The following is a 19647-nucleotide window of genomic DNA, read 5'->3' on the forward strand; positions in this document are numbered from 1 at the left end:
ACACATGCACACACACATTCACTCACTCACTCACGCCCAGCGCGCACAGACACAGACAGACACGCTCCCGCCCTCCGGCGCGCTCTACCCCTCGCCCGTCCGCCGCGCACGCAGCCGGCCCCGCGCCCCCAGCCCCGCCGCCGCCGAGCCAGCCGGGCTGGGCTTGCAGCTGCTCATGGAGAAAGTGCCGGGCGAGATGGAGATCGAGCGCAGGGAGCGGAGCGAGGAGCTGTCCGAGGCAGAGAGGAAGGCGGTGCAGGCGACGTGGGCCCGGCTGTATGCCAACTGCGAGGACGTGGGGGTGGCCATCCTGGTGAGGTAGGTGTCGCCCTGGCCCTGGCGGGCCCGGGAGAGGGAGCGCGGCAGCGGCTCCGGGCACGGACGGACTCGGCCCGGGTCCGAGCTCCATCGCCACTTCCCCAGCTGCGATTGGGGCCAGGCCAGGCCGGTGAGGCTCGGGCAGCGTGGGTTGCCTTGGGGTGGGTGAAGTGCTGGCTGAGCCCTTCTTGGCTCCAGGGCGCGGGGCTCCCCAGGAACGAGGAACTGGACGCGGAAGGAGAGCATCTCTATCCTTCTCTCCTGGGCCTTAGAACTCCTGCCCAGGCAGCCAGTGCCTCCTCTCCAGCGATCTCCTCACCCGACCACCCAGCCCAGCCGTCACCCATACACATATTACTCTTGCTTCAGATGGGACTAGCCGGGTCTCCCATTTTAGAGATGAGAATACTGAGTCTCAGCCAGGAACAGGGGCAAAGGGGAGCAGCTCCCTCTCTCCAGCTCAGCCCCTTTTGGAAGCCTCGTGGAACAGTAGAGCAAAGATCAAGGGAGCAGAAATCAGGAGTAGATCTTGAGGTCCAGGGCTCCCAGCTGCTCCTTTTAGCCTGGAGCGGGTGGGCCAGCAGGGAGCTGGAGGCCAGGCACAGGTGAGTGGAGAAGCCCCCAGACCCTCCAGGTACAGTCCCGCTGAGTTGGGTGGAAGGAGACAGAGCCCCAGCCCAAAACCCCTACCCAGGGAGGAAAGACCCTATCTTGGGCTTAGGGGTCATTCAGGCACCACACTCCCCTCAGGGACCCAAAAACATAGGGTGACACGGTTTTTCACACACCTACACATCAGCCGCACGCCCCATTCCTATATACTTAATGTCACCAAGCCCCACAAGCTAGCCAAGCACAATAGCTACACACCAGTGCCTTCTTCCCACACGGGCTAGTCCCTGGGGTGCAGGCGGAGAGACTCCCACCCATGGTCGCCCTCACACCCTGTCCTTGGCAGGGGGAGCCTCAAATATGGGGCAGAGCAGGGCAGTCTTATTCTTTGAAAATAAGGGGGAAGCCTTGCTGAAATGCATACCCTGTTTCCCCTGGCCCCACTTCAGCTCCTCTTTCTCCCCCTCACTCACTCTCTTCTTTCCACCTCCCCCAAGCGGCCTGGGACCTACCCAGCTCCATACTGATATGCCCTGATTCCAACTTAGACACAGTTTTAGGGGAAAAGGAGTGAGAAGCACTTCAAAAGAGCTCAGGAGGGCCCCTGAGGAAGGGGGAAGCCATGTGGGCAACCCACGCCGTCCTCCCAGGCCCAGGAGCCCAGCTAGGCTGGGAGTGGGGATCGAGAGGGGGATTCAGATTGTGGAGCCTTCAGACACCAGAGACGCAGCCCCGCACGTGTGAGCACCCCACACGCAGTGGGGAGCAGAGTTGCAGACACACCACTCTGCCTTCGTGGGGGGCCCTGTGCAAGGCAAGGGCCCCAGAGTGAAGAGGCCCAAAGGACCTCTGGGGATCATTTGTCTCAACTCCTGCCATTTGCCAGGGAAGACAGATAGGGGACAGGTCCAAGATCCATCTCCTGAGGTACCACTGAAGGCCCCCAGGAGTGGAGCAGGGGGTGGGAGGCAGGAGAAGGGACTGCACGCTGAGGGCGGGGCTGTATCTGGATAGTGAAGTCCTTGGTAAGGTTTCCTGTCTCTCTCTACACCCCCTTTGAGTTCCCCACTCCCGACTCTTAGGGGAGACTGGGCCTGGGCTGGAGGGTGTTTACCAAAGTGCTCAGAGGTCCCGCATTAATCCCAGAAAGCGGGAGAGAGCTGGCAAGTCTTAATTAGAAAGGGCCTGCTGACACCCCCGCCCCCATGTACTTCACCTGACCCCACCCCTGTGTGGACCATTTCAATGCCTCCTGCCACCTTCCATCTCTTCTGTCTCCTGTTGGCTGCCCAGGGCCTGGCCAGTGGGGAGGGTGGGAGGGTTGACAGCATGGTTGATGAGCTTCTGGTGGGGGGGGTCTCCCCTCCCCAGATCCTTTGCTCCTGTCCTCACCCCCCTGTCTTGCTACAACTCCCTCATCACCCTTACATCCAGGAGGGCAAGGCCCCTTTAGAGCCTGAGACACACCTTCTGACCCCTCACTCCTCCAAGGCCTGGCCAGTGCCCTCAGCTCTCATCAGCCCGCAGGCCAAGGAGGAGGCAGCCAAGGTGGTAGAGGTGGAGGAGTTGCCTTAGGGGTCTGAGTCAGACCCCACACCTCCCTGCCTGGGAGGAGGGGGCAGTGAGGGAACACCCATGCTCTGTGAAGGCTCCCCTCCCAGTTGTAACTCTGACACCTTCCCCCTCACACTCAGACAAGCCTATTTCTGGCTCTCTTGGAAGTCCAGATGCCTCTGGGAGCTGAGAAACTCCCCAAGACTGGCTTCTCCCCAAGCTTCTCCCTGACAGCACAGGCTGGGCTGGGGGGTCAGGAGTAGAGGCACAGGGGAGAGAAGGGGCAGAGCTCGTGGCTCCCAGCTTCCCATGGCCCAGTGAGGGGCCCTGGGCTGGGACTCCCAGGTTGTCGTTGCTCAAGCCCATATATGCGGTGCTGGGCGTGGAGGCAGGAGATCTGCCTGGGTCCCAGGCAATGATCCCCCTGGCGCAGCATCTTATAAAGCAGGGGCTCTCTGGGTCGTTCCTAGTGCCACCGCCTACTTCACTGGGCCACCTTGGGTGACAATTTCCTAATTCATAAGATGGGGAGACTCCCTGGAGAAGGACATCATGCTTGGTAAAGTACAGGGTCAACGGAAAAGAGGAAGACCCTCAATGAGGTGGATTGACACAGTGGCTGCAACAATGAGCTCAAGCATAACAATGATTGTGAGGATGGCGCAGGACTGGGCAATGTTTTGTTCTGTTGTGCATAGGGTCGCTATGAGTCGGAACTGACTGGAGGCACATAACAACAATACGGTGGGGAAAGACAGTGCCACCCCCAGAAGGGTAATGCAAGGATTAATGAGATCATACAGTACAGGCTCAATAAATGTTTTTATTTATGGTTAAGAGCTCGACTGCTAACCAAAAGGTCGGCAGGGTGAATCCACCAGCCGCTCCTTGGAAACCCTATGGGGCAGTTCTACCCCGCCCTATAGGGTTGCTATGAATCGGAATTTACTTGATGGCAACAGGTTTTTGTTTTGTTTTTTTTTTTTGTATTGTTACTATTATTTTCTAAAGGAGCCCTGGTGGTGCAGTGGTTAAGCGCTGAGCTGCTAATCAAAAGGTCAGTGGTTCAAACCCACCAGCTGCTCCATAGGAGAAAGCTGTGGCAGTCTGCTTCTATAAAGATTATAGCCTTGGAAACGCTATGGGGCAGCTCTACTCTGTCCTATAAGGTTGCTATGAGTCGGAATCGATTTGACGGCAGTGGGTTTGGTTTTATAGCTTTTACAATGCATCTCCAGAACAATCCCGTGCATTTTCAGATGCGTTGCCTCATTTGTGAAGTTTGGAGCTGAAGGGACTCCTGTCTTTTGCAGCCAGATGGGTTGTGAAGTGGTTTGTCCAGGGTCATACTCAGCGTCTGAGGGGGGCCTCTCTGGTCTCCACATGGACTGAGCCCAGATCACTGTCCGAATCTCCCCTGCCAGGAGCAGCTTTGTCACCCAAAGGGACAGCCCAGGCCACATGCTCTCTGCATCTGCTCCAGCTCCCAGATCAGAGTCCTGGCCAAAGGGTTGGTTTAGCAAATTATCAACTCTGATCACAAAGGGGAACACTCCAAAGGTGTGAAACGGCCTGAAATAACAGGTCTGAGACACTCTCTGTATTTTCTGAGGATTCAGTTAAGTTATGTAAGTTCTGACTGAGTCCCTGCATACGCCTCACATGACAGGAGGCCCGGTGGGGAGAGAGGTGCCAATGTCATTAATGTCACTCCAGACCCTGGGCTGGGGTCATGGGTCGGGGACACGAGGCCTGGGCTCTGCCCTGGGGTTGTGGTAACTAGTCTGAGACACAAGCAGCAGCAGCAGGAAGGACACCTGAAAGGGACAGATGCCCTGGAGGAAAAGCAGTCGACCAGGCCAGCCTGGGCAGGGACAGGGGAGGCAAGTCTTCTAGGGAGAGAGAGTAAGAAAGGCACTCCACCCTGTGTCGAGGACACCAGCGCACGGGATGTTTTCCTAACAGTGAGCAAAGCTGTTGGGCTGAAGAGGAGATGCCTGGAGTGTAGGGAGAATGTGGACATCTTGCTGGAAAAGAGTGTGCGGGAGAGTTTGTAAGAAACCTGGAATTTCAGGTTGAGTTTTGACTTTGGTAAACAGTGGGAGTCATTAACTGCTCCTGAGCAGGAGAGCAACCTCATGAAAGTGGTATATTAGGGAAACTAGACAATTTAAGATAAACCGTAGGGTCGATATGAGTCGGAATCGACTCAACGGCAACAGGTTTGGTTTTGGTTTAAAGAGGGAAGAGGCAAGAGCTAGGAAGACCTGTTCTTGCTCCAAGTTCACAGACTCGTTGGGGAGGGAAGACTTTGCGACATGAAGTAATTAGAGAGCTTCGTAAGGCAGGTAAAAATCAATTGTTATCTTTAATTAAATCAACCAATCAGGCTAACAAGGGGAGCAGGGTGATGAAGAGCTGGGAGGAGGAGGGCTGGATCTCATTTCTTCCCCTCATTGACTGAGCTGCCTTAGCCAAGTGACTGGGCCCTTTCTTTGCTTATAAAGAACGAGGTGACCTTGCTATGTAAGGGCCTCCATGTGTCCAGCACTGTGATGAGGACTTTGCATGCAGTTTCTCATTTAATCTTCACAAGAGCCCATGAGATAGGAACAAAGATGCCCATTTTATGGATGTGGAAACTGAGGCTCAGAACATTAAATAGTTTGTCTGAGGTCACACAGGCCTGTAAATCCAGAACCCAAGCTCTTGCCCTCTGGGCTATGACTGGGGCAGGTCTTGAAGGGTGTGTAGGGTTTGGAAGAGAAGAAAAAAATCAAGGAAGAAGGACTGGGAGAGGAAGCCGGCAGCCTCAGCAAGTCTGGTGGATGGAAACGTCCAGATCCTGGGTAGGGACTGTATATAAACCAGCTTGGCCAGAGGGAGGGTCTGTGTTTGATGGGCAGCTATGTACAGCAGTGAAGATAATCACTGAAGCGGGGAAGGCTCTTGCCTCCTCAGCCCTGCCCTCCATTATCCTGGTCACTTTGGGGTGGGGTCCAAGCAGCCCCCTGCTTCAGCACTCACCCTCCTCCCTCCGACCAGGTTCTTTGTGAACTTCCCGTCCAGCAAGCAGTACTTCAGCCAGTTCAAGCACATGGTGGAGCCCCTGGAAATGGAGCGGAGCCCCCAGCTGCGGAAGCACGCCTGCCGGATCATGGGGGCCCTCAACACAGTCGTGGAGAACCTACATGACCCTGACAAGGTGTCCTCCGTGCTGGCCCTCCTGGGCAAAGCTCACGCCCTCAAGCACAAGGTGGAGCCTGTGTACTTCAAGGTATGTACCTGGACCAGTGCTGCCAACCTGTGCCGCACCACTCCGCTGCTCCACTCCAGTGCTCCCAGCAGCCTGCAAGCTGGGAGGGCTCCCTCAGGCAGCAGAGGTGACCATTGGACTGCCCTGCCTAGCCTTGAGCAGCTGCGATAGGGAGGGGTGGCAGGAGGAGGGCTGGGGCCCGGCAGCCCTTGTCTTAAGCATGCCTTGTTCCTTGAGCCACCAGGCTGTGTGCCCCGAAAGAGCCCCTCTGCCAGAGGCGAGGCAGACGGGGTGCTGGGGCCCTGGGCTTCCAGGGACAAGCGCCCAGGTGCTCACTCCCACTTCCTCCCTCTGCCCCCAGATCCTCTCTGGAATCATTCTGGAAGTGGTGGCTGAGGAGTTTGCCGATGACTTCCCGCCCGAGACGCAGAGAGCCTGGGCCAAGCTGCGTGGCCTCATCTACAGCCATGTGACCGCTGCCTACAAGGAAGTGGGCTGGGTACAGCAGGTCCCCAACGTCACCATGTGAGGAGGGGGCGGGTGGGCAGGGCACCACTGGGGCAGGACCACATCGGGGCAGCCGGATCTGGGGTCAGATGGTGCTAAGAACAAGCAAGATAGGAAATGGTCAGCAAGGCTGCTTCACCCAGGGGCTTGTGCTGGTCTGTCCAGGGCCAGGAGCCCCAGGCCAACACTTCCGTTTCCCTAGAGCACCCCAAGACAACGGCCACCAGGGCAGAGGCACCATAGTGGGCTCCTGGCAGGAAGGTTGCTCCTGAGGCTCCAAGTTAGCCCAGGCCAGCTCAGGCCACTTCCTCCCTGGGCACCAATCACATGGGGCTATGTGCTTATCCAAGGCTGACCAGTGACAAAGGACAGGGGCCAGGAACATCACGAGGCAGTGGCATACACGTGCACATGTGGATGCTGGCCCATGCAGCCCTGCGTGGAGGTCACTCACTCGCACACTAGCAGGCAGTGTCCACTTCTGGGCTGACCCCGGGGGTCCAGGAGATGGCTTAAGGAGGGTGACTGGCCTTGGGGATCCAGCTGACCTGGAGCACGAGCAGAGGGCCGCCACCACCACCCCACCCGATGCCATGGTGCCTGGGAACACTCCAGCCTCCCTGGGCCCCCAAGGGGCAGCCCGTTCTGGGAGCTGAATGGTGGGGCGGAGGCTGGGCCCAGTAGGAAGGAGCACTTGGAGCCAGAGCCCAGGAGCAGAGGAGCGGAGGCGGGAATGGGAACCAGGGGTCAGCCAGCAGCTCAGGACACATGTTGTCCAGAAACGTTCCCAGTGGTTTCCCATGGAAAAGGCCGGGGCCCCCTCCCCCAGCTCCATGCTGGCCCCAGAGCCCCCGGCTGCCTGCGTACCGGCCTCCCGGCCCAGCCCCTCAGGGGAGGTCCCATGAGGTCGGCCTGGGAGGCCAGACCTCCCGACCTTCCTGCCGCTGACCACAGTGGCCCCCAGCTGCTCCTGCCCCCGCATCGGCACCCCCAGGAGGGGGGCCTCGGGAATGGCTGGCTGCAGCCAGGCCAGCTCCAGATGTGCACAGCTGGCCCTGGTCGGCCCTAAGCAGAGTGAACGGGAGGCAGGAGGGAGTGTTTACCTGCCCGAGGAGGGCGCCGGCAGGACCTGGAGAGCTGAAGGAGGCAGCCGAGGGCCAAGGAGGGTGACTGAAGGGGAGGGGGCTCACCCTCCCACTGCCTCCCCCCGGCCAGGCTCTGCTGCCAGGGATGCGTTTGTTTACAGCAGGAGACAAGACTTCCTGCTTCTAGAGAAGAGGGCTTTTTACAGGGGCCTAGGGGGACGGGAGGGGGGTGTGGACACCACAGAGCTGGCCCAGCCAGGCCCCCATGAATCACAAACACATGGAAACGTTTCCCCGACATGACGCCCTCTCCCCCCCTCCCCTGCCCCAGCTGGACCCCAGGGACTTAGATCTCGCCAAGCCCCAAGCATTGGGAAACGGTCAGAATCTCCTGTCCGCCCCGGTCTCTGCTGCTCTGGAAGGAGGGAGATGGGCTGTGATAGGGATTGGCCTGGGCCCTGCTCCCCCAGCTGCAGCCCCCCTGGGCCTGGCACCCCACTCTTAGGTTATCCTCTTACACCCTAGACCCCCGACTCTGGCCTCTTGAGGACACAGGTGTGGGCCCCTGAGGAGGCTTGTCTCCCTGGACCCCTGGCCTGGCCCCAACACATGGCCAGGGTCCTAATGGGTACGATGGAGTTAAAGAATGGAGTTCTAGAAGGCTCCATCCAACTCTTCTTATCAGGGCGGCACTGGTGGGCCAGACGCCACTGTTTGCTGGACCGTCTCTGCTTGAGGGTGTGTGAGCGCTCATGTGGGTGGGGGAGTCAGGACTGTCGGGGGAGGAGGGGATGTGGTGTGCAAAGGGGGTTGCGTGTACAGAGGCAACGAGGAGGCATGCAAACAGACCACCTCGGAGGCTTGCAGAGTGGGTGGGAAAAGAGCTCCCATTTGTTTGGTGCTTTGCAGTTCATGTCACTAGATCTTCAGGGAGGTGGGCAGAGCAACCAACACTCACATTTTAGCGAGAAAGAGCCGGGGGCTTAGAGGTCCCTGTGTAGCAGGAGGGGGACTAGAACTTGCCTGTGGTGGGTGTGCCCTCAACTGCACAGTGCTGGGTCTCTTGCAGAGTGTTCTGGGGCCCCGCTGTGCCATCCCTAGATCCTGCCCCCTAGGTCTCTGGGCCCCATTCCCTGCCCCATGTAACCTATCACGGCCATCTTCTATCTCGTCCACAGCCCACCGGCCACAGTGCCCTCTTCCGGACCATAGGACTCCCCTTCCTCTTTCCCCCCTCCCTGGAAGCACCTTGAGCAGAAGGCCGAGTTTGGAAGACCCTCCTTGACCCTCCATCCCTGGGTGCCAAGAACGCAGGAGGAATCCTGACTCGACTTCCGGGAAGGGGGCCTCCGCCGTCGCCCGCAGTCCCCGGAGCTGCCTGGAGGTGGCGCCGGCTGCCCAGATGCTGACCCCAGCGGCAGGCCTGTGGGGTGGGGGGCCCTTCCTCCTGGCAGAGCTGGGCCCACCCTTCTTAGCTTTTCTACTCACTATTAGAGCGAGACCTAGCTGAGCGGCTGGCGGGGAGCAGGGGCAGGTCTAGAAACCGCTCCAGGAATAATCCAGCCCCGCATCTGTCGGCCCGACCGGCATGCAGGCCTCATCACCTATCTATAGTTTCATGTACACACATCTACCGTATATACAGATATATTCTATATACAATCTCTATATAAATATAATATATATATATAAATATATACACACATACATATCTATAATGTGTATCTGCAGGGCCCAGAGGCACCTGAAGGGCCTCGGCTCTGCCCATCTGTGTGTGGGTCAGGAAGGGAACCTGGCCGTGATCTGGGCAGAGAATGGAGGGTTCTGGCAAAGGCGGAGTCCCCCATCAGCATAGAGAGGATCTGGACCTGGATGAGCAGGGATAGGGTGACCCCACCAGCAGGCAAAGCCCAGGCTATTCTCTATGGCCCCAGCTCTCCACATTCCTGCATTCCTGAGGACCCTCCCCACAAAAGAATTTGGCTCACCAACTTGCCCCACAGTGGGCAAGGGCAGACAGAGGGTCTGAAGTTTCAGACAGGATGATGGAACTGGGACAGGGGCTTCCATGAAGGCACCTCAGAGGCCAACCCTTCCTGCCTTTGCCACTAAGAGCACCGGCGGGGGCGGGGTGGGCGGGGTGGTCCAGGCTGCAGGATGGTGGGTCCAGAGGCCAAGGGGCCTCCCCTCCAGCCTCCCTCCTGGTGACAGTCAGTCCTGTCCACCCATCTGCATCAGCCTTGTTGGGAACCCCCCATGTGTGCCCCTGAGTCACGTGCACCGTCCTCAAGGATGTTTTCTGCTGTGGTTACAGTGCCTGTGTTTCCGCCTGTCTCCCTCACGCAGCCATGCCTGTAACTGCCTGTCCTCTTTTTGTAGTTTCTGATGTTTGTAAGCAGACCCAACCATGTCATTAAACAGGCTGTTCTTCCCGTATCTATGCACGTTCTCTTGGTCTTCTTCCTGTCTCCCCTCCTTAGTCCTGGGCTCTGGCTTTTTCTTGAAAGTTCCCCCAACCAAGGCGACACCCCTCACCCATGTCTCAGCCTTAGCTGGTCATAGGTCCCTCTCTGAGTCTGGGGCTCTGCACCTGCTTAATCAGAAACACAGGGCCAGAGACTAGAAGCTGGAGTTTGGGAGCCTGAAGTGGGGTGGGTCTGTGCTTGTTAAAAAGTTAGGGTGATTCTTAGTTTTAGCCCTAGAAATCTCTTCCCTGCCGAGGATAGGCTCGGTGAAGAAGGAATCGGGGAGAAATTTTCAGAAGGGCCCTGTTTGTCCGAGTAGAGATTTTGTCGTTAGTTACCATCAAGTCGCCTCTGACTCATGGCGACCCCGTCTGTGCAGGATAGAACTGCTCCACAGGGTTTTCAAGGCTGCCACCTTTTGGAAGCAGATCACCAGACCTATCTTCCGAGGCGCCTCTGGGTGGGTTTGAACCACCAACCTTTTGGCAATAGTCAAGCTCTTAACCATCTGTGCCACCAAGGGACTCCAGTGATAAAGCCAAGGATCAGCCTGGACCTTCTGGACCTAAGCCTGGGACTTCCACATGGGGAACGCTGAGTCCAGCCCCAGTGAAGCCAGCTATTATCAGCCATAAACCCCCAACTCCCTCTCTGAGCTCCCAGCTCCCAGACCCCCCTCCCAAGCCCTCCACCCTGCACACCATAGCCTGCCCAGCCCCCGCCTCAGGATGGAAGCAGCAGTCAGCAGCGTCAGCTCCCCGAGGAGGGACCAGGAGGTCACCACCCCCGGGTGGGCTGCAGGAGAAGCAGGAAGTAGTCTCTCCCCCTGGGAGATCTCCGGCCGGCCTGGGAACATACAGCTGACACAGAGACGAGGCTAGTCTTCCAGACAGTGAGTCCTCGAATGCAGGCTTTGCCTTCCTCTCCTGGCCTGGCACGGCGAGGTGATCGAGAGATGTCCAAAGAATAAATAAATCCAAGTCTTAGAAAGCAAGACCAGCACATGGGCCAAAAGCGAGCCGTGTGAGACCAGGACATCCTTGCCAGAGGAGAGTGCGGTGTGGGCAAGGCTGTCCAAGACAGCGCACCAGCTGGGGGTGAGACTCGACCTTGGGCATGTCTCCCAACCTTCCTGAGCCTTGGTCACCCTCATTTAAAATAAGGGTTCAAAACATTACATTCTGTATGATTCCATTTATACAAATAAAACTTCTTGTTAAGTGCATCGAGTCGATTCTGACTCACAGCAACCCCATGTCACAGAGTAGAAAGTCATGAGGCTTTCTAGGCTGTAATCTTTACGGTAGCAGATCGCCAGGTCTCTCTCCAGGGAGGCCCTGAGTGGGTTTGAACCACCAACCTGTCAGTTAGCAGCCAAACACTTAACAGTTGTGCCACCAGGGCTCCTCAGGTAAAACTTACCTATAGAAATAAGATCAGTCGTTCCTTGGGGCAGGGTGATGGGGTGGGGTTATTGACTGTGAAAGGATAGGAAGGACTTATCTGGGGAGACAAAAATGGTGGCATATATTCATGAAAATCATCAAACTGACACTGAAAATATGTACATTTTTGTACATAAATTATACCTCAACTTGGATAAATGAGGCCTGCCTTACCAGGCAGACACCAGGGGAGGAAAAAGATATGCCACTGAGCTGTGCCGGTGCTGGGGACAAGGAGATGGTCAGGACATGGTGACTGGGAGGCCATCAGGAGGCCGTGGAGGGAAGGAGGGGCCGTGGGAGAGAAGGGGCAGAGGTGGAAAGGGGCCGAGAGGTGAATGAACCAGGGCAGTCTCAGGAGGCGGAGGGCAAAGGGAAACCCCGTAGAGGCAACCCAGGAGGCCTGCGAGGGAGGCCTCATGGCCGAGGGTGAACTCCAGCCCAGCCTGAGCTGGACTAGGGCTTGGGGCTGGGACAGTGGGAGGAGAAAGGGCATCTGAGGTCGCGGGTGGTCACTGGGAGGAACCCCCTCCCCCACACCCCCATCCACTTCACTTCAGCTGGCATGAGTGGATGAGAAGGAGCCTCTGAACCAGTCAAAACTGGAATCATTCTGGAATGTAGCCCTTGCAAAAGGCTCTCCCCATCCGCTAGATTGAGGGCGTTGGAAATGAGCCATTCGCCCCAGACCAGGGCTGGGGCTGCTGCTCGGAGCTGGAGAAGCAAGGCCTAGGGAGGGGATGCGGGGCGGGGGCAGGGCCAGGTGTCCCTGGAGGGCTGCAAGGGGTGGGCAGGGGAACAACGTATGGGGTTTTGCTTTGTGCTTTCCCTCCGCTCAGAGATGGCCTTCTCGCTGAAGAGCTGAGCATCTGGGTCAGCCATCCCCGGCGTGCTCAGGCTGTGAACGACGGGGTGTCAGGAGTGGGGCGGGGGCTGGGGTGGGAAGCTTCGCGCCTTCCAAAGCGGTCCGGGCCGCGCGCGGCCCTACAGCGACCCCTGCTGGCCCCGACGGGAGCTTCACCCGAGGACGCTTCTGCGGGAGCTGGTCGTGACCTTGCTACCTTCCTTCCTCTTGGAGCCTCGCCTCCCAAGGCCCCACCTTCCTCCTCAATTTTAAAGGGGCCTGCAGTCCTGAAACTTTCATTCCTGCTAGAGTTCCGGGGCAACCACTCCCAGCCTGTGGTTGCAGCTGACCACTGGCCACCTCCGTTCTGACTCCAGCGGTGACGGGTAGCTGGGGTCCAAAGTTTCTGCAGCTGCCCCCCCTCCTCTAAGGTCTTCAGTCTACATTTTTTAAAAATTATTATTGTGCTTTAGGTGAAAGTTTACAGAGCAAATGAGCTTCTCAATAAACAGTACACAAATTGTTTTGACACTGGTTGCCAACCCCAAGATGTGTCTACATTCTTTCCTCTTCTGTCTCTGCTTCCCCGTTTCCATTCGTCCGGTTTTCCTGTACCCTCCTGCCTTCTCCTCCTTGCCCCTGCGCTGGCATGCCCATTTGGTCTCGTATACATGGTTGAACTACATGTGTTATTGTTTGTTTTAATCTCTGGCTGAAAGTGAACTTCAGATGTGACTTCAGTACTGTTAAAAGGGTGTCGGGGGACCATACCGTAGGGGTTTCTCCAGTCTCTGTCAGACCAATAAATCTGGTCTTTTTTTTGTGGGTTTGAATTTTGTTCGATATTTTTCTCCCACTATGTCTGGGACCTTTATGTCTACATTTTAAAAACAGCTAGTTTTTTTTTTCTTTTTAAATACCTTTATTGTGGTAGAAATATATACGGAGTCCCTGAGTGGCACGAATTCAACATTTTTTTATGTGCACAACTCAGTGACACTGGTTATGTTTGTCGTGTTGTACAACCATCGCCCCTGTCTGTTTCCAAATTGTCCCACCACCATTAACAGAAATTCAGTAACCCCTAAGTGCCCCATTTCCCCCTTCAATCCCACCCTGGTAACCATGAGTAAACTTTGGTCTCTATACATTTGTTTATTTCATATAAACTGGTTCATATAATATTTGCTCTTTTGTGACTTATTTCACCCAGCATAACGTTTTCAAGACGCACCCATGTTGTAGCATGTCTCAGGACTTCATTTGTCTTTATGGCTGGGTAATATTCAACTGCACGAATAGACCACATTTTGTTTGTCCATCTATTTGTTGATGGGCGTTTAGATTGTTTCCATCTTTTGGCTCTTGTGAATAGTGCTGCAGTGAACATTGGTGTACAAATATCTGTTTGTGTTCCTGAAAACCAGCTAGTTTTGGTACACGTAAATCCCAACTCCATCTGATGTCCTTCTTTCTTCACGAAAGGAAGCTTTTGTTTCAGACCATGTTGTGGGCAGCACCCTCCAGGATCATATTGGAGCCTAAAGTAAAATAAAAAAAAATGTGTACCCCTATTCACAGTTGGAGCCTTGGCGGCACAGTGATTAAGCGTTTGACTGCTAACAAAAAGGTCAGCAGTTCAAATCTACCAGCCACTCTTTGGAAACCCTATGGGGCAGTTCTACTCTGTCCTATAGGGTTATTATGAGCTGGAATCAACTCAACAGCAACAGGTTTGGGTTTTTGGGGTTTTACGGGCACTTAGCAAAATATTCTCCCATATTTTGAACCAAATGGGAAAAGTCAATAAACCTTCCACCAAAAAAAAAAAAAAAAGACTGTACATAAAGTTCCAAGTTGCCCAATCTATTAGCTTGTGTTGTCAACCCTTATAAACTCATCTGGTGGTGGAAGAGAAACCCTGGTGGCATAGTGGTTAAGTGCTACAGCTGCTAACCAAAAGGTCGGCAGTTCGAATCCGCCAGGCGCTTCTTGGAAACTCTATGGGGCAGTTCTACTCTGTCCTGTAGGGTCGCTATGAGTCGGGGTCGCTCGGGGTCGCTAGGAATCAGGAAAAACCACAGTACCTGCCCCCCTGGTCAAAGGGACGGCAGCATACTGCCCAGGAGCCCATGGTTTGGGAACTGGGCGGCAGACCAGGAGAGCAAAGCTCCAGGCACCGTCATCTCATGCCCGTCAGCAGTGGCACTGGGCCCAGTCCCTGGGACTGCCCCTCTTGGCCTGGCTTCTCAACATCCTCACTTCACCCCATTACCGAGGAAAAATCTCGCAAACTCCCCGGCAGAGAGATGCTGTTTGGTCCAGTTTTTCTCAGTTCCTTTGAGTGGACAAAGCTCTCATTCAAGGCTACCTTAAGGCCATTGGCTGCCCTGTGTCAGGTGCCCTCTTGTGGTCCAATCAGCTACAGCCAGGGTGCCAGGTCATATGATACAGAACATGGCTACTGCTACAGTACCAGCACCAAGGGTCAATTTCAATATTTTCTGGCAAAGCACAGAGACATTATCCCAGAAAACTTCTTGCCAGCTCCAAAGGCATGGTCATGACACCCCACCCCACAGGAACCAGCAGGCAAGTCCTATTGATCCCTCCTCTACCCCCAATTCTGACCTTCTGTCCTTTTCTTCCCTGGCCTCTGCGTCACCTGGTACAGGCCTTAGTTGTTTCAGGCCTAGCCCCAGCAGTAGTCTCCCTGCCAGCTCCATCTACTGGGGACAAAAATGGCCCTGCTCCTGTGGAAGAATCTCTAGTGGCTTCAGGTTACCTCCCAAAGACAGTCTGAGCTCCTCAGCCAGTGGGCACCCCACAATCTAGCACTGACAAACCAGGGAAGGTCCAAGTCTTCATTGAGCTCAATCATGTAAACCTGGTTGACCACCCACGTGGCTGACCTCAGTATCCAAACCCTCCGAGGGCTGTGACCCAATGCCACCACCCTTAATCACAGTGTTAGATTATCTGATATGATCCAAGGCCAATAGGCAAACCAAGACAAAGATACTCCTATCAGACATGACATTCCAAGGGCTTAGAGGTCACCTCCCAGGAGCCAGGACAAAGGCCAGATCTCTCTTTGGGCAAGCCTAAATCCTTTATTACACAGGGAGTGAAAGAGCAGTTGAGGATGAATCCAGGGTGTTGGGCTGGCTTCACATGGTGAAGGGAGCCGCCATGTTCCATGGGAAAAAACTAGGGAAGAATAGTTGGACAGGAGGAAAATCCAGCATTCTGCTTTGTCCATACTCAACATGAAGATGTCCGGGAGCCATTGGATATGCCAGCCTGAAGCCCAGCAGAGCCATCAGTGCTGGGGTCTAGATTTGGGATTGGATGAGATCACCAAGGAGAGACATGGAATGCGTGGGTAATTGCCTCCATGAACAACTACCTCCATTACCATGAGACCTTTACCACGAGACCAGAAGTGGATGGTGCCATTGAGCCTGGATAAACTCCTGAAACTATGGCCCTGAGATAATCTTTACATCTTAAACATTAAATTAAAAATAGAGGGTATGGGAAGGAAGGGTGAGGCCAGAGCCCTGGAGCACTGAACCTCCAACGGGCAGGAGGGAGGAGCACCAGCGAGTGGGAGGAGGCTCAAGAAGAGTGTTGGCAGGAGCTGTGGCCAGCTGTGCCAGGCTGCTATTCAGTCCAGAAGAGCAAGGGCAGATGGCAAGGTGGTGTCTCGTGGGTACTGGGGCAAGGCTGTTCATGGCAGCTGGAGGGGCTGGGAGGCTGACTGGGGGGAGGTGGGGGTGGGAAGGAGAGCCACAGGGCAGAGGAGGAAGAGGAGTCAGCAGAAGATACCAGTGAGGTGATGGGCCTGGAGAGGCAGGTGATGGGCCCAGGAGGAGGAAGGGGACAGTGGAGAAGGAGTGCAGGAGAGAAGTGCTGGAGAAGAAGGGACTACCCTTAAAGGACCTACCCGGTCAGGCTGGGGGAGACATGAGGAGGGCAGGCAAGGGCATCGCAGGCAGAAGGCCTCTCAATGAAGGACGAGTCGTTACCGCTGGATGTGGGTATTTAGGAGGCTTGAGGAGAGAAAACCAAAAAAAACAAACCCGTTGCTGTCAAGTCGATTCCAGCTCATAGCGACCCCATGGGACAGAGTAGAACTGCCCCATAGGGTTTCCATAGAGTGGCTAGTGTATTTGAACTGCCGAACCTTTGGTGAAGGGACGTGAGAAAAGTCTTGGAGCAGGGAGAGAAGTGAATTTACTATGCAAAGTGGTAGTACATATACAGAGGGGATGGTTCATGATTCTTGGAGATGTGTGCTATGAACTTGAAGGGAGAAAGCAGCCAGCAGCCAGCACCCAGCAGCCAGCACCCAGCGTAATTTTCTCCCCCTGGGAACAGCAAGTTTCAGCAAGTTCCTTGAGAGCCAGGGGGCCCCTAAATAACTGTGCAGGGGCAGCCTTGGCAGGTCTAGCGCTGGGTCTCTCACAAGATGAGCGATGGACGGGTTCAGCCCACATTTCCCCAAGGGAAGAACAACAGGCTTGCTGCCCACAGCAGCCCCCAAGTGTTACCCAGACACAGTGGGGATGTCTGAGTAATCAACCCCCTAGTTCAACGACAACCTGCATTTTGTTTTTCTGTGGGTAAAGAGACTTCAGATTCCAACTGGGGATCTGGGGAACCCACCTCCCCATCTTCCACCTCCCCCATCCCTTTTCTGCAGAGGGGTAGGTTATGATGTGGGGAGCAGCTGTCCAGGGAAGGGGAGGGGACATGAGTCCTTGGCCTCATTTAAGTCCAAAATGGAGAGTGCAATAATGTTCATTGTTAAAAGAACCAATTTTTTACATATAAATAAATAAATAAATAAAACGTAAGCGCATTTCAGAAAATGAAGAAAGGAGAGACAAAGAGCTCACCCACAAGCCATTGCCCTCAGCCAATCTCCCCAATTTGTACAATTTAAAACATTTATGATGCTTTAAATTTTTATATGTAATTTTAAAAATAGCATTCCTGGGGCTCTTGGATAATTACAAAAACAATGTATGATCATTGTGGGAAATTTGGGAGAAAGAAAAGCACAAAGAAGAAATAGAAATTACCTGGGTTCCCTCTGACCAGAGATGATCATGGTTAATGTTTTAGAATGAGCCCTGGTGGTAGAGTGATTAAGCACTCAACTGCTAACTGAAAGGTTGACAGTTGGAACCCACCAGCTGCTCTGCAGGAGAAAGATGTGGCAGCCCGCCTCTGTAAAGATTAAAAAAAAAAAAAAAATTTTTTTTTGTAAAGATTACGGCCTAGGAAACCCTGCCGGGCAGTTCTACTTACTCTGTCCTATAGGGTCACTATGAGTCGGAACTGATTCAATGGCAACCAGTTAATATTTTGGTGCGTATGAAGCCTCCACCAGGCTTCCCCTGCTCCGGAGCCGTTCCTCTCACTTCCGCTCATAGCCTGCCAAGCTGTGGTTTGGCCCTACTACACCGTAATTTGAATTTGGCGCTGGATTTCTGTGAATGTGCAAGCCAGAATCTTGGTGCATGCAGAGGACCTAAGGAACCGTGTCCTTACCTGACCCTGGACATGAGCATCACCGGAGGGGAAGAATCTGAGCCCCTTTGCAAAGCAAGATGTCTCACAATGCAACTTCCTTTGCCGCATGACTCAGCACCAAGATCTCCAATTTGGGCGTGGGAGGGCTGGGGGTTCCGGATGTCAGGCGCCAATCCCTGCCCCCTGGGAACTTGAGGACATAAATGCAGGGAGCTGATGGTCTTTTGGCTTCTAGGCCCCACATTGCTCCTTGTTTGCGCAAACAATAAACACCCACTTTCTGTTCCCTTATTTCAATCTGCTAATAGGACAGGACAAGAACCCCATTTGGTTACAAATATACTTTCGACTCGACAGCAGTGGGTTTGTACTTTCAGTTTTTTCTCTATGCACACCCAAATTATACATGGCATATATATACATACATGTATATGTACATGTATATGTATGCAATATTTCACAATAAGTCGAGATCATATGAGTTGGAATTGATGGCAATGGGTTTGGTTGAGTTTGGGTTGAGATCACGTCATACATACTGGTTTTGCTGTGATTCCTTTGGGGTCAGGAAGAAGCCCCCTTGAGCTCGCACAGTAAATGAGTTTGTGCTCAGCTCACACAAGGACGCTAAGAGCGGTTGACTCGGTGCCAGCACATATGTGCCTGTCACCCTCCTAGGGATTTCTGGCTGGCCCCCAGTTTTGAATGGACCAGGGAAGGAAGCCATCATCTCTCCCTGGGTGGCTGCAAAACTTCGTCACTGGCCTCCAGCTTCCACTGTTAGCCCCTTCAGGCATTCTCCACTCATCGGCCAGAGGATGCTTCCACTGTGTGACAGCCCTCCTGCCCCATCCAAACCCTCCCAAGTTTTCCTATTACACATTAACAGAATGCACAGTCCTGGCCTGGCCCCACAGGCTGGCGTGATTTGGCCCCAGCTTATCTCTCCAGCCTTATTTCCCCCATGCTCGCCCTCATTCTTGCCTCCTTGCTGCTCCCCAAACATGGTTGCATGTTTCTACCCCAGGACCTTTGCACTTGCTATTTCCTCTGCCTGGAATGCTCCCCCTGCATCATCTCATGGCTCCCTCACTCCCTTCACTCAAGCCACTGCTCAAATGTCACCTCCTCAAAGAAGCCTTCCCTGACCACCTCTCTGACATAGCACCCTATCCCTTTCTCCTCTTACCCTGGTTTATTTTTCCTCATTGCTCTGACCTTGACCTGACATTGTACTTTTGGTTTCTCTGCCTCCCCTACTAGCACATCAGGGGTGGGGCTAGGGTAAGGCGAGTGAGGCAAAATTTAAAGGGTACCAAAAAATTCAGGAGTCAAGGTGAGTAATATTTTAATGCAACTTAAAAGAGACTTTATTTTTATTTTTTTTATTGTACTTTAGATGAAAGTTTACAGAACAAACTAGTTTCTCATTAAACAGTACACATGTTGTTTTATGACATTGGTTAATAACCCCACAACATGTCACTACTCTCCCTTCTTGACCTTGGGTTCCCTGTTACCAGCTTTCCTGTCCCCTCCTGCCTTCTAGTCCTTGCCCCTGGGCTGGTTCGCCCTTTAGTCTTGTTTTATGGGCCTGTCTAATCTTTGGCTGAAGGGTGATGAACCTTAGGAATGACTTCATTACTGAATAAAAAGGTTTCCGGGGCCATGCTCTTAGGCTTTCTCCAGTCTCTGTCGGGCCAGTAAATGTGGTCTTTTTTTGTGAGTTAGAATTTTGTTTTACATTTTAGGAGACTTTATTTTTGAGAGCACTTTTAAGCAGAAACTGCAGAGACTTCCCATATATTCCACTCCCTTACTCAGTCTGTCCTATTAGCAACAGCCTGCGTTCGTGTGATACCTTTGTTACAATGGATACACCCGGTATTGATACATTACTATCATAAAGCAGTCCCTGGGTGGCCCAAACAGTTCATGCTCTACTGCTAACCCAAAGGTTTGCAGTTCGAATCCACCCTGCAGGGCCTCAAAAGAAAGGCCTGGCAATCTACTTCCA

The 19647-nt window shown here is 54.1% G+C and overlaps 1 protein-coding gene and 1 long non-coding RNA gene across 3 annotated transcripts; one reads left to right on the forward strand and one right to left on the reverse strand.

Annotated features, from left to right (window-relative positions):
• The first annotated feature begins 175 nt into the window (after window positions 1-175).
• CYGB (cytoglobin) lies at window positions 176-8671 on the forward strand. Its single transcript, XM_064270372.1, has 4 exons — window positions 176-318; window positions 5530-5761; window positions 6102-6265; window positions 8511-8671. Exons 1-4 carry the CDS (start codon window positions 176-178, stop codon window positions 8542-8544), a joined length of 573 nt encoding a protein of 190 aa, XP_064126442.1. The 3' UTR covers window positions 8545-8671.
• A 4880-nt stretch (window positions 8672-13551) lies between these two features.
• Window positions 13552-17931, reverse strand: LOC104846541 (uncharacterized). 2 transcript variants are annotated; one of them, XR_775937.3, is made up of 4 exons: window positions 17406-17931; window positions 17177-17324; window positions 16036-16141; window positions 13552-13627 (listed from the first exon to the last, which is right to left on the reverse strand). It is a non-coding gene; the product is annotated as an uncharacterized LOC104846541 (long non-coding RNA). The 2 variants fall into 2 exon arrangements; XR_010318292.1 differs by having other exon boundaries at window positions 17649-17926.
• Window positions 17932-19647: the final 1716 nt, after the last annotated feature.

Source organism: Loxodonta africana, chromosome 18 (assembly GCF_030014295.1).
Source record: "Loxodonta africana isolate mLoxAfr1 chromosome 18, mLoxAfr1.hap2, whole genome shotgun sequence".
Lineage (NCBI taxonomy): Eukaryota > Metazoa > Chordata > Mammalia > Proboscidea > Elephantidae > Loxodonta > Loxodonta africana.

What these genes read in the sequence shown, in the direction of transcription:
- CYGB (XM_064270372.1), top strand. Translation starts at nt 176, where the DNA reads ATGGAGAAAGTGCCGGGCGAGATGGAGATCGAGCGCAGGGAGCGGAGC. An exon ending in TGGAGCCTGTGTACTTCAAG is followed by an intron (nt 5,762 to 6,101) that starts GTATGTACCTGG and finishes CTCTGCCCCCAG; the next exon opens with ATCCTCTCTGGAATCATTCT. An exon ending in CAGGTCCCCAACGTCACCAT is followed by an intron (nt 6,266 to 8,510) that starts GTGAGGAGGGGG and finishes TCTCGTCCACAG; the next exon opens with CCCACCGGCCACAGTGCCCT.